Here is a 13957-nt window from a genome sequence, read left to right as displayed (position 1 = left end):
CACTTTGGTGGCATACAGCAGCCGCCAGTACCGTACCGGAACCAGAGCCGCACGCCGACGGGGACCGGTGTTGATGTTTGCAGGATCTCCCACGGTGCTCGGCCCAGTCTTTCCCTGGCACCGAGAAAACAGAGGATCCCAATGACCTGGAAACCAGCAAGATCATAGAAGACCGCTCATCGTTCCCTCAGTCCTTTGAAGATGCAGTTGGAAGGGTAGCGAGCCGAGCAAACTTTTAAAAGTTTCTCCATTTTATCCAGGCACGCATGACGGCCCTTGGGAGGGGTCATCTGGTCACACAGCTGACACCCTTGGACGTCGTGCGAGGCCCCCAGGTAGAGGATGCAAACCTCATGTGGATCTGTGATGGACATGGTCCAAAGGCACTGGGGCTCCGGCAAAAACCAGATGCCATGAAAAAATAACCGGCACGCGGTTGATGACCAGGAGCCACCAAGAGTGGGATGCTGGGAATCAACCGCGAAAGGGACAGAAAAATAATTTCTACCTACCGCATCAAAGAGAGGAACTGACTGCGAAGGGGAACCCAGCGATGGGACTGAAGAAAATCCAGATTCTAGAAGAAAAAAATGAAGTAGAAGCAAATCTCTAGAACCACAAGGCAACTGCAACTGTGGAAAAAGAGAGACTGAAGGGGACCTCGCGAGGACACACAGATAGTAGCATGCTGGGCATGCTCAGTGTGCCAATCAAAGCTTCTAGAAACTTTGACAAAAGTTTTCCGTGTCAGGTTCCATTAGATGATGTCACTCACATGTGAGAACTATCAACCTGCTTGTCCTAGGAGACGACCCAGATATGGATTCCTCTCCCACCAAATTATTTCCAGAACACTGATCTGCCAGAGCTCTGGCTCTCCCATTTTCAGGTCACTTTTCTTAATCATATTTAAAAGGGGGCACATATCAAGGGCAGACCTCTTGTACTTAAAAAGTACAGACCCTCAACTGGGCCACTCTGCAGCTCTTTATGCTGTATTCCTGCTTTCTGATGATCAGCAGAACAGTTCCAGACTTCCAACTGCCCCCCTCCTCCTCCCGTTTTCTTAACTGTCTCAAGGGTGGAAGCAGCCAGGCAGGGAGAAGCCTTCTAAAAGGTCAACCACCACCATTCTACCCAGGAACTGAATATAATTAATACCCTTCTTCCGATTGATTTAGCAGTAAAACACACCCTGCCTTTGGGTCGTTCCAATCCCTCAAGCAGCCCCATTGAGGTGCTTTCCTGAAGCAGTCGCATGCACTCTATGAGGTCTTAAAAGTACAAGGGTTAACAATATTTAAGGCCTTCCTTAGTTTCTTTCTCAGTCAAAAAGAACTGTCCAAACTGGTATACAAGTAAAAAAAAAAAAAAAATACAAAGACATACATTAAATCACACAATCCAATCAAGAAACAAAAAAAAAAAAATCACACACAAAATCTACCAGAGATACTTTACACCACTACAATTTACATCCATAAACAGAATTTATGAGCAAAAGCCATCGAAAGCTTCACATCCATCACAAAAAAACCGCAGAAGAGCCAAGACTACCATTTTATGAATGGCCCAGAAATTTGGCTATCCACTGACCTTGGAAGGGAACCTACTCCATAAGGTAGGATCTACAATTAGGAAAGATCTAGACCTCAGCGAAGCCTTCCTCATTGTTTTAATTGTAGAATTTTCCAACTAAAGCTTCCTGCGAGTGCAGAGCCCTTTTGTTTTAAACAGGCAGGCCCATTAGTGTGTTGGGTGCTGCATGGTAAAGATACTCTCTTGAATTGAACCCCTGCTTCCCTGGGAGCCAATGAAGGAACCGCTATAAAGAGGAAAAGAGATAAAGTGCACCCAGGTTGGTCCAGCACAGGTTATTACAGTTGTCCAAGGTGGGACACCACCGGACCTGGGCAGCAGGACAGGGTGGGCCACTGGTGCCATGGCCCCACCGACTTTTTGCTCTACACAGTCAGTAAACAAGGACCTTTGGGGAGGGGGGCGGGGGTGAAGGCAGAGGGTGGTTTGTCTCCCTCTCCCACAACCAAAAGATTATTCTGCTGCCCCTACCACAAGAGTATGAACAGGCTTGAAAGGACTGCATATTTAACCAGGGTCACGACAGCTGCACCACACACAATTTACAAGAGATACTATGCACCAAAAAACACACTGCACAGAGAATGAAGAATCGAAAATAACCCCAAGCAAGATACTATGCACCAAAAAACACACTGCACAGAGAATGAAGAATCGAAAATAACCCCAAGCGACTTTACCAATTTTACCACCCTCGGATCAGGAAAAATAGCCACACTGGTGCACAAATGAGGGCCTTACATTTAACAGGAACTGGGAGGGGGGGGGGGAGCCTGATGGGATGGGCTTCACCTTAACCAGGGTGGAAACATTTTAAAAAGCAATAGAACAGCTTTTAAAGTAAATCATGGGGGGAAAGCTAATAGTTGCTCAAGAGGGAGGCATCTTCCCTCCATCACAGAATATTCCTATAGAGAGATTGTGATAAATAGCCCAGGTGAAATAAAAAGAGCAAATATGAAGATTTGAAATGACTGCCAGCAATTGCTAAGAAGCAGGTTCTTAATACAGTTAATAAAAATAGCTTTTAAAATTGCCTGTATATGAATGCTAAAGTCCAAAGAATAAGATTAGAGTTAGACTGCATGGCATTATATGAAGATATAGATATAATTAATAGGCATCTCAGAGATGTGGTGAAAGGAGGATAATGAATGGGACACTGACAGGGCAGATCAAATTGGTGGAGGGGTGGCACTGTATGTCAAGGACAGCAGAGGCAAACAGGATACAAATTTGCAGGAAACAGAATGCATTGTGGGATCTATGGACAGCCATTCCATGCGTGATGGTGAAAGTATACAGCAGAGGCGGGGGACACTACCGTCTACCTGGCCAAGATGAAGCATCAGTGAACTGCTAATAGCAATTGGAAGGTAAATAAAATTTGGAGATTTCAGTTATCCCAGTACTGATTGGATAATGTCTCATCGGGACAGCTGGGGAGGTAAAGTTTCTCAATGCCATACATGGCTGCTTCCTAGAGCAGTTTGGTCCTGGAACAGATGATTTATTTGGGGGGGGGGGGGGGGGTAACTATTATGATTTTAGACCTCTGCAAAATGTAAGACCTGGTGCAAGGGGTAATGGTGGTTAGCGGCAATAGTGATCATAATGTACTCAAAATTTGTCCCAATCACAGAGGAGAACTTTAAGTACAATTACTGCAGAAGCATTCAACTTAAAGGGAGACAACAATACAATGAGGACATTAGAAAAAACTAAAAAGGAGCAGTTTTGAGGGTTAAAAGTTTGCATAAGGCATGGACATTGTTCCAAAGCAGCATACTGAAAGCCCAGATAAAATGTAAGTCAAAAGGAAGACCAAACACTTATCAGCATGCTTGAATGGTGAAGTGAAAGAGGAAGTTAAAACCGAAAGGCCATCTTTCAGAAAATGGAAAGTTGATCAGGCAAGAGCCCGGGCACTGGCAAGTTAGATGTAGGACAGTAAGAAAGGGCAAAAGAGAATTTGAAAAGAAGCTAGCCACAGAGGCAAAATCTCATAAAAACATTTTCCAGTACATCTGAAGCAAGAAGCCTGTGAGGGAGTCAGATGGACTGCTAGATGACCAAGGGGTACTCCAGGAGAAGAGACCATAGCAGAAAAACTAAATAAATTCTTTACAAATGAAGATGTTGGAGAGGGACTGGCAACGTTCTTAGATGGTGATGATTCAGAGTAATTGAAGCAAATCACTGAAAATGGAAGTAGCAATTCAGCAACAAATCAATAGTCACCCACAGTCCTGAAAGAACTCAGATATGATGAAACTGCAAAATTGTTGCTAGCAATCTGTAACCAATGATTAAAAACAACCAAAGTACTTGAAGAATGGAGGGTGGCCATTCCAATGTATGCCAATTTTTAAAAAGGGTTCCGGGGTGATTTGTGAATCTATAGACTGTGAGTGATGCCTTCTTAAAAAGTCCTCCTTAAAAATAAAATTACTAGCCATATAGATACAAATGACCTACTGGGGGAAGAGCAAAAATGGATTTAGTAAAGGGAAGCATTGCCTTCCCTTAGCATCTACTGGATACTTTTTGAAGGTGTAAAAAAAAAAAAAACAAACCATGCGGATAGGGGTTGAGCTGGTCGCTATGGTGTATAGGAAAATTGGTTCTTACCTTCTAATTTTTGTTTCTGGAAGACCACAGATCAGTCCAGACAAGTGGGTTTTGCAACCCTACCAGCAGATGGAGGCAAAGAATAAAATCTTTTCAGGCACTGCTACATAATAGAGAGCGCCACCTGCAGTCCCTCAGTATTGACCTGTACCCAAGCCAGATTAGAGATCAACCACCCCAACTATTGTGTACTTAAGGGGAAAAAACACTTAATCCAAACAATAGGAAACCCCTGAACATTGCATAACCACTAGCAGCCCAAGGGAGAACAAAAACAACCAGGACATCTTCTGAAGGCTCTGAATATGTACAACTGACAGTTCTTCCCAGAAAGTGTGACAGAAAACTGACTCACCGCAATGGTCTTGAGCTAAAAGTACACAGGGATGGATCTCTGGACTGATCTATGAAACTTCAGGAACGAAAATTAGCAGGTAAGAACCAAATTTCCTTTCCTGTTTGTACCCCAGGTCACTCCAGACAAGTGGGATGTACCAAAAGAACCCTTCTCTGGGCAGGTCCGCGAAAACCCCCCACACAACACACACTCAGCCAAAGGATGCTTCATCCGGAGCCTGAACATCCAACCAGTAATGGCAAGGAAAAGTGTGTAAATGCTACCATGTCACCGCTCTACAAATCTCCTGCGGTGAAACCAACTGACACTCAGCCCAAGAAACTGCCTGTGCCCTAGTAGAGTGCGCGTGCAATCCATCCGGAATCCTCCTTCCTTTGCAAATGTAAGCTGAGACAATTGCTATCGTGCCCTTGGAGGCCTTGCAACCCTTTCTTGCATCTCCAAATATCACGAACAAATGATCCGACCACCAAATCTGTTGGTGACTTTTAAATAACGCAACAGAACTCAAACATCCAACAGATGGAACTCCCACGATTCATCATACAGCTCTACTGTCTGATTCAGATGGAAGGCAGAAACCACCTTAGGTAGGAATGAGGGAACTGTACGCAGTGACACTCCATTTGAGATTCTCAGAAAAGGCTCCCTATAGGATAAAGCCTGCAGCTCCAAAATTCTTCGAGCTGAACAAATCGCCACCAAAAATAATACTTTCAGAGTGAGGTCCTTCAACGAGGCTTTCTTCAAATGGCTCAAAAGAAGGACCACAAAGCACCCACAATACTAAGTTCAAACTCCACGCCAGACACAACCTAAGCTTTGGCAGATGCTTAACCTCTTTGATGAAACTCACCACATCCGGATGCAAGGTCAACGACCTTCCTCGAAGCTTGCCTCAGACAACCCAGCAGCGAATTGTAAGCCAAACCTTTGGAAAGGCCGTGCTGCAGAAAAGCCATCACTTGTGGAATATCCACCCACAACAGGTCAACATCTTCATCCACGCACCAGTTGTCGAAAACTCTCCATACCTGGACATACGCCATAGATGCGGCCAGCCTCCTAGCCTGAAGCAACATGGAAATCACTGGTTCCGAGTAACCTTTCAATCGCAAATGTCTCCTCTCAAAAGCCAAGCCGTGAGACAGATGTGATCTGCCCGATCCAAGAAAATAGGACCTTGTCTTAGTAGCCCCTGTAGATAAGTCAACCTCAGAAGCCCATCCACTGTGAGCTGAACCAGATCCGCGAACCATGGATGACGCGGCCACTCTGGCATGACTAGCACCACTTGACCTGGATGCTTTTCGATGCATTGTAACACCCGGTCTATTAGAGGCCATGGAGGGAACACATACAAAAGAACCCGTGCAGACCTTGGAAGAACCAGAGCATCTATGCCTTCGACTCCGACCACTTGCAACTGAAGAATCTTGACACCTTGGCATTGCTTCTGAACACCATTAGATCCAGACCTGGACTGCCCCAACGGGACCAGATAAGATTGAAGGCTTGTACAGACAGCTCCCTTCTCCCGGGTCCAACTGTTGAAGCTGTGATGGTCCGCCTTCACATTGTCCACTCCTGACACATGAGAAGCAGCCATTCCCTTCAAATGTAGCTCTGTCCAGACAAACAGTTCCTGAGCCTCCTAGGCTACTGTGCGACTCCTCATCCCCCCCTGCCGTTTGATATATGCCACTGTAGTGGCATTGTCTGAAAACACTCTGACCATGGATCAGCGGGAGGAACTCTACCAACGCTCTGCGCACCACCCTCTTCTCCAACCGGTTGATTGACCATGCCACTTCTGCTGGTGAACAAAGTCCTTGCGCTGACCGCCCCCCCCCAGCAGACTGCTCCCCAACCCCTGAGGCTGACATCCATGGTCACCATCACAGAGATCGGGATCTCCAGATCCATCTCCTTTTCGAAATTTGGCTGAAATAGCCACCATGAGAGACTGGACCTGGAGGCTCCCAGTAGCGGCAACTGTCAATGAAACTCATCTGATAACGGATTCCACCGTGAGAGCAGCACCCCCTGAAGTGGACGCATGTGAATAAATGCCCAAGGCAACAAATCCAAGGTCGATGCCATCGACCCTTGCACCTGAAGATAATCCCAGGCTCTGGGGACGGACATCCTCAGTAATCGTTGCACCTGAACTTGCAACTTTTGAATCCTCTGAGGTGAGAAAAACTTTTCCAACACGGGTATTGAAGCTTGCCCCCAGGTACTCCAGCGTTTGGGTGGTGCACAAGTGGCTACTCAGCACAAGGACTGCAACAGATCCAGCACCCTCACCACCAACTGTCGACATCCTTCTTCTGATTTTCCTCGAATCAACCAGTCGTCCAGGTAAGGATAAACTAAGATCCCCTCCATGCGGAAGGCCGCCACTACCACTACCATCACCTCTGTGAACATGCATGGTGCTGTTGCCAGACCAAATGGAGGGGCCCAAAACTGGAAATGCTGCCCCAGGACCACAAAATGCAGGAATTGCTGATGCTCTACTTGAATAGGAATGTGGACATAGGCCTCCGTCAATTCTAGAGACTCTAGAAATTCTCCTTGACGAACCGCTACTATAACAGTCTGCAACATTTCCATCCGGAAACAGGGAACCCACAGCAATACATCCATGTTCTGCAAATCAAGAATGGGACGATGCAGAGGCTCGCTAGGGATGCAGGGTTTTCCCTAGCGTCTCCTTTTTAGCACAACCCTGCATTTAAATATTGCATTGCGCGCCCAGGAGAGATGGCTGGGCGTGCGTTAGGAAAACGGCCGCTCAACAGTGAGCGCCCATTTTCTACGCACATATATTGCATCGGCCCCTTTGTGTGTCAAATGAATCATTAGAAAATTATCAAAATACCTAAGACTCCTGGAGGCCAGAGGGTAAGGATTTTTATGTTTCACAGTCAATGGCAGAACTCCCTGCTAATACTTCACATGACCACACTGTGAAATCTCGCAAGGAAAAAAAAAAGCAGCATTTAACGATTACCAGCCTGTGAACTGGTTTTGTTCAGAAGAAAAAAATGCTCCCTTTGAAACAGCAGCAGTTTGTAGAGCTGGGGTTAGTCACAATGGGCTCCAGGACAGAAATTAGAGAGTCGCCAAGTGTCCTGAAGTTCTGCCTCAGTGACATTATGCAGCTTTGCCAAGGGGGACACCCAGGCAATTGCCCTTCCCCTAAAGCCAGCCCCATCAGAACTGTATATTCCTGCAGTCGCCACCCCCTCACACTGGGCAAAAAACAAAGAAACCGTACGTTCGGGAACATCAGCCAAAGCAAAGATCACTCGCCTCGGGCAGGGGGCAGCAGCCCCACTCCCCCGACGCCGTCCTGCAGCAGGTCTGCCCGTCCGCACAGCTGGCTTCATCATCGCACCTCACATCCTCGCTTTGCAAGGTCTCCCTTGCTCGTGCTGGGATCTTGGCGGTCCAGGGGATAGGCAGAGCACTCTGCTCACAGGTTCCCACTGCGGTGTTGCACTTGTAGCCCTTGGGACAACAGTGGACGCGGTCACTGCAGCAAACGGCCTGGAGAGGATTCAATATCAAAAGCAAACAGCTGTAAAAACTCCCAGGTTGTGAAATTAGAATGACAGAAAGCATCTGCCTCACAGTGGCCTGTTTCTGTTCTAGGGGATTTTAATCCAAGGGTAATAGAAATTTGACTGAGGCCAGTGTTTTTTTTTTAATTGATAAGAGACTATAACCTGGTGGTCAGATTACACAAATTCTGAGGAGATGATATCTTCTCTTACTGAAAATCAGTGGTTAGATACAGTTCACCTAATCTATCACTCCTCTTTGATAATCAGCACAGCGTATTATAGCTACATGCTTAGCTTCAGAAGAATATAAGACCTTGCCTTATTGGGATAATTAATTTCATTACTGGTTACAACGTTGATGGTCTTCAAAGGTATGATTAACTTTTTTTTTTTAATTTTATCACAACACATATACACAATACAGAGTTGCAGATGCAATGAAGAACATAAGTACCCTTATGGAATGGTAGAGTACAAATGGAAGTGTTGTGAGAGATTAAACACTGGTCAAATAATATATATATTCCCCTGAAGAAGCTGGAAGGCGAAACCAGGGCCCGGTTGGGATAGATTAAAATCGACAAGAACAATATCAGTGTCAAGCACTTCGTCATCATTTATAGTGGTTCAAGGGTCAAATTGGTAACATGTACTTTGATGACAACGTGTTAACATTAAGATGAGTTATATCAAGTTGTACAAAACTACATAAATGTTTGTTATTGTAATATTTTAAGGGAATACTATGTAATTTTTATGTTGCATACATTGCACAAAAAGTGAGAGTGGTGTGGTTGAGTATGAATGGATGGTGATTTTAGTAAGATAGAGCCTTGTTGCGTCATTTTATGATAGTCAGAATTTGTTATAACTGTCACAATTGTTGGTATAAGAAATCAAATAAAGCTAATATTAATAAGAATCAATTGTGCTTGTATTCCACTCGGCAATGAGTGTTTATGGTTGTTTGTATATATTTTTTTTTTTTTTTGGAAGATTTAGTACAACAGAGCTATTCTGCTTAGCAAAAGGTCTTCTCAATTATGGCTGATTTGACAAGCCACAGAAGAGAATTTCACAACTGCTTGCTAAAACCCATCCCAAGTGGCCCAGCTCTTAAGATTAAACGGTATCCACTATACCTCCACATAAGGGCAGCAGCCCCATTCTCCTGACGGCAGGCGACAGCAGGTATGTCCATCAGGGCAGCTTTGTGTTTCATCACATTTCACATCCTTACCTGTGGGAAAAGGGAAGATGAATGGCATGGGGAGGGAAGGTAGGAAGTAAGCAACACAAATTCCATCAATGTATGGAAAGGGGACTTTCGTTTCTCCTGTCACCTTACAATCAGTCCCTAGAATTATTGGTCACCCCACCCCCCAGGAGTCTCAGTCATTGCTCAAGGGTGACACCTGGTGGCCAGATTCAGGGCCCAGGATTGCAGTGCTCCTTTCATTCACAGCAGTGAAGGGACCAATCTGTGGCCATGAGGGAGTGACTAAAATTAATATTAACTAAAGTTACAGCTCAGATTGACAGCAACAGCAGCAGCCCCAGCTGGAGGAAGTGAGGGGAGCTGCGAATGTGAGCGGGGGGGGGGGGGGGGGGGGGGTGTCAGTCCTCATGCTTGAGGGGGCAGGGAGAGAGGGAGGGTTCAGCCTGCAGCCCTGCTAATTGCTGAACTTGGGTGGGTGGGAGAGAGGAGGCTGGTGCAAATGGCATGCAAATGAACCATGAGAAAAAAAAAAATGTTTTTTTTCCAGTTTAACACTTTTTTCACTCCTAGTCTAATTGCATGTCATTTGCTTTCTGCATGCTGCAGGGCTACAGTTTTATTGTCAGAAAAAATTAAAACCCAGGCTAAATTTAACTTGGATTTTATTACATCAGCCTCCATATGAGGGAAGAGTATTCTTGCACAGTTTTCTCCTGGACACATTCCTCTCCCCCCTTTAATGAAGTAAACCAGTGCTGTTCTGCAGTTCTTTATTTCCTGATCCTCTGCCCCAAGTGAGAGAACCGGGTAGGGATGGCAAAAATGTAGAGCAAGATGGGCCCCTTCCCTCAGTTATAGAGCGGGAGGTCGCTAATGAAGAAGTGCACCAGCCTAACGCAAAACCTGAATATACCTCTCTCTGGCAGAGCAAGGACCCTCGTGAGCATCTGGCTCTGGCCCTTGCCATCGGCATCGACGCACATGGAATGGGTCAGGTCGCACGTGGTCCCCTCTGGGCAGCAGTGGATTTGGTCGGTGCAGCACACGGCCTGAAAGACAGGATTGGATTCATTTGACTCCACTTTCACCTCCACAGAGCATTGGGTATGTCAGAGTAGGCATACGAGCAAGAGTGTGAAGCCAGGCACACCCATCGTGTTCCTTGGCCGCCTGCCTGCAGAGACCACCCTGTACTCTTGGCTCCCCTAGCTCACGTCACGTCACCGTGCTGGTGCACAAGATGGCCCTTGCTGTATCAGATTCCTGGAAAAGTGCAGTTGCTTACCTGTAACAGGTGTTCTCCTAGGACAGCAGGATGTTAGTCCTCACATGTGGGTGACATCATCCAATGGAGCCCGTCACAAAAAACGTTTGTCAAAGTTTCTAGAAGCTTTTACCAGCAGACTGAGCATGCCCAGCCTGCTGCTATCCGCGCGAGGTCCCCCTTCAGTCTCATAACATAGCAAAGCAGACGATTGAAAAATAAAATAAACCGAGGTGAACCCAACATCATGGGGAGGCGGGCGGGATTCCTGAGGACTAACATCCTGCTGTCCTAGGAGAACACCTGTTACAGGTAAGCAACTGCGCTTTCTCCTAGGATAAGCAGGATGGTAGTCCTCACATGTGGGTGAGTACAGAGCTCCAGACTGCCCCATTCCACCGGAGAGACTAACAGAGGTCGAACAAGGTGTTAATGGGCACAACACAACTGCGGCACTGTGGGAAAAACAGGGGCGGTCTGTTCCCACAAGAAGCACGAGCAGAGAGAGTTGGGTTCAGGTCTGGAACAGGTTGTGCAAGACGGACTGACCAAAAGCTATCCTGACAGCTATCCCTGTCAAGGCAATAATGAGCTGCAAACATGTAGAGAGAACTCCAGGTTGCGGGCCGGCAAATTTCCGTGGACATGCGGATAGTAGCAGGCTGGGCATGCTGAGTCTGCTGGTCAAAGCTTCTAGAAACTGACAAAAGTTTTCCGTGCCGGGCTCCATCGGATGATGTCACCCCACATGAGAGGACAACCATCCTGCTTGTCCTAGGAGAATAAAAGCTTCAGGGTTTCTACAAACCTTTACTCATGTTTGCAGGAAAGAAAAAGAGCTGTAGTTCAGTTCATTACTGCAACATACGGAAGGACAGATATTGGGGGTCTCATATCAATGAAAGCAAGTTTTGACATACAGAACAGCAAAATTCTCCAATTTTAGCTCTGCAACATTGTTTCTTAGTGTTTCACTTTAGCATTTAGATATAAAACTGAAGGTGTTTGAATTTGTGTATGATAAGCAGCACAGGTCACCATTTGGCTAAAACTTTAGAGAGTTAGGGGGGGCTTGGCAGAATGGACCAATCCCAATGCTTCAATCTGTAGGCAGCAGCAAGCCCTAACAATGAAATGTGATTCAAGCATAATAAAAAATATTGTAATTACAAATTAAGTATAATGTTCCTGTGTATCACCCATTCTGGTTTTATTGTGTCCCAGGGCACTACCCTGCTGAGCATCCTGTTAATGTGCATCTCTTTGCTGCTGCATCACGGCTGTAAACCAGGTCTGCTATTCTTGGTTTACCAGCCTGGACAGCAGCCAACCCAAGTAAGGTCTTCACTAGCTGGTAACACAATTAAAAGGCTCAAGAAACACAATTTCCATCGACAGGTACCAGCAAATACAATCTGGCTTCAAAGCCTTAAACCTTCCAAAAAGTGTAAAAGGGAGCATTTTAAGGGGAAATGTCAGTTGAGCACCATACTTTGCTTAACTTCTAAAGGAAAATTGGTTCGTCCCTGCTAATCTTTGTTCCTGAAGTACCACAGATCAGTCCAGACAAGTGGGTTTTGCATCCCTACCAGCAGACGGAGGCAAAGAACTAAAAGCTTTGAGGCACTGCACATAACCAAGAGTGTCACCTGCAGTCCCTCAGTATTGACCTGTACCCAAGCCAACTTTAGAGTAACAACTCCTCAAGAACTCAAGAAACCCCTAAATGAGGGCAACTTTTGGTTTTGGGTTTGGAGACCCCCGAACAGAAAAACCACAAATCAACCCAAGGGGCTAACCACAACTTGGCAAAACTTCATTAGGTTCTGTATATATACATTCTGACAGTTCTTCTCAGAAAGCATGCCAGACCATGGCCATGCTGTAAAGGTCTTGAGAACATTAAGGGACTGGGTCTCTGGACTGATCTGTGGTACTTCAAGAACGAAAATTAGCAGGTAAGAACCAATTTTCCTTTCCTGTTTGTACCCCAGATCAGTCCAGACAAGTGGGATTTACCAAAACACCCTACACTGTGCAGACCCGCGAAAGACCCCCTCTCAACACACTTTCGCCAAAGGTCAGCTCTCCCGGAGCATCTGGTAATGGCAAGATAAAGTGTGGAGATAAGATCACGTCACTGCTCTACAAATCTGCGGCGACACTGACACTCAGCCCATGATGCTGCCTGCATTCTAGTAGAGTACGCATGCAACCTTTCTGGAATTTTTCTTCCCTTACTAAGGTAGGCTGAAACAATAGCTTCCTTCAGCCAACGCAATATCATGCCCTCGGAGGCCTGACATCCATTTCTTGCACCTCCAAACAATTAAAACAAATGATCCAACCGCCGAAAACTGTTTGACCATTGCCTCCGGCGACTCAGCAGACCAATTCGGGGAGGTAGGAGCTCCGCCGTCTGATTCAGATGAAACTAAGATACCACCTTAGATAGGAACGAGGGTACCATGCGCAAAGACACCCCCTCGTCCAAAATCTTCAGAAATGGTTCCCTACAGGACAAAGCCTGCAAGCTCTGAGATCCTTCTGAATGAACAAATCGCCACCAAAAATACAACCCTCAGCGTGAGGTCTTTTAACATCATCTTCCTCAATGGCTCAAAACTGAGGCCCATAAAGCTCCTGCAAGACCAAGTTTAAACTCTACACAGTACCCAATCTATGCACTGGCGGCCGCAGATGCTCAACCCCCTTCAAAATCCTCACAGCATCTGGATGCGAGGCCAATGACCTTTTCCCTGGGGTATACCTCAGACACCCCAAGTCTGCCACCTGAACCCGCAAGGAATTGTAAACTCAGCTCTTGAAAATTATGGGCTCAGAGTATCCTTTTTTGTCACAAGCGCCTGCTCTCAAAAGTCAAGTTGCGAGACAAAGTGACCCACCCAATCCAAGATCATAGGACCTTGCCTTAACAGCCCCTGCAAGTGAGCCAATCTCAGGGACCCATCAATTGCTCGCTGAACCAGATCCACAAACTACAGTCGACGCAGCCTCTCTGGCACCACCAGTACCACCTGGCCCGGATGCCTCTTGATGCACCTAAATACTTGACCTATTAACGGTCACGGAGGAACACGTACAGCAGGATCCTTGTCGGCCATGAAAGAACCCATGTATCTATGCCCTCGGCTGTGACCTATCATCTGTGGCTGAAGAAATTTGCTGCCTTAGCATTGCTCCTTAATGCCATCATATCCAGAGGGGACTGCCCCAATGAGACTGGATAAGGCCGAAGGCCTCCTCTGACAGCTCCCATTCTCCTGGGTCCAACTGTTGCCTGCTGAGAG

At 46.2% G+C, this 13957-nt stretch overlaps 1 protein-coding gene across 3 annotated transcripts in view; it reads right to left on the bottom strand.

Moving 5' to 3' along the window:
* Nucleotides 1–13957, bottom strand: part of GRN (granulin precursor) — a 46059-nt gene that overhangs the window by 16723 nt on the left and 15379 nt on the right. For all 3 annotated transcript variants that reach the window (XM_029572890.1, XM_029572889.1, XM_029572891.1), the window contains exons 8-10: nt 10296–10431; nt 9306–9403; nt 7910–8146 (exon numbers count right to left, since the gene is read on the bottom strand). In XM_029572890.1, coding sequence (XP_029428750.1) covers nt 7910–8146; nt 9306–9403; nt 10296–10431 — 471 coding nt within the window. The remainder of the gene's footprint in view (nt 1–7909; nt 8147–9305; nt 9404–10295; nt 10432–13957) is intronic.

The sequence above is a fragment of the Rhinatrema bivittatum genome, chromosome 12 (genome assembly GCF_901001135.1).
Source record: "Rhinatrema bivittatum chromosome 12, aRhiBiv1.1, whole genome shotgun sequence".
Classification (NCBI taxonomy): Eukaryota; Metazoa; Chordata; class Amphibia; order Gymnophiona; family Rhinatrematidae; genus Rhinatrema; species Rhinatrema bivittatum.
The sequence above is the reverse complement of the archived record's forward strand: the minus strand, read 5'-3'. Positions and strand labels throughout refer to the sequence as shown.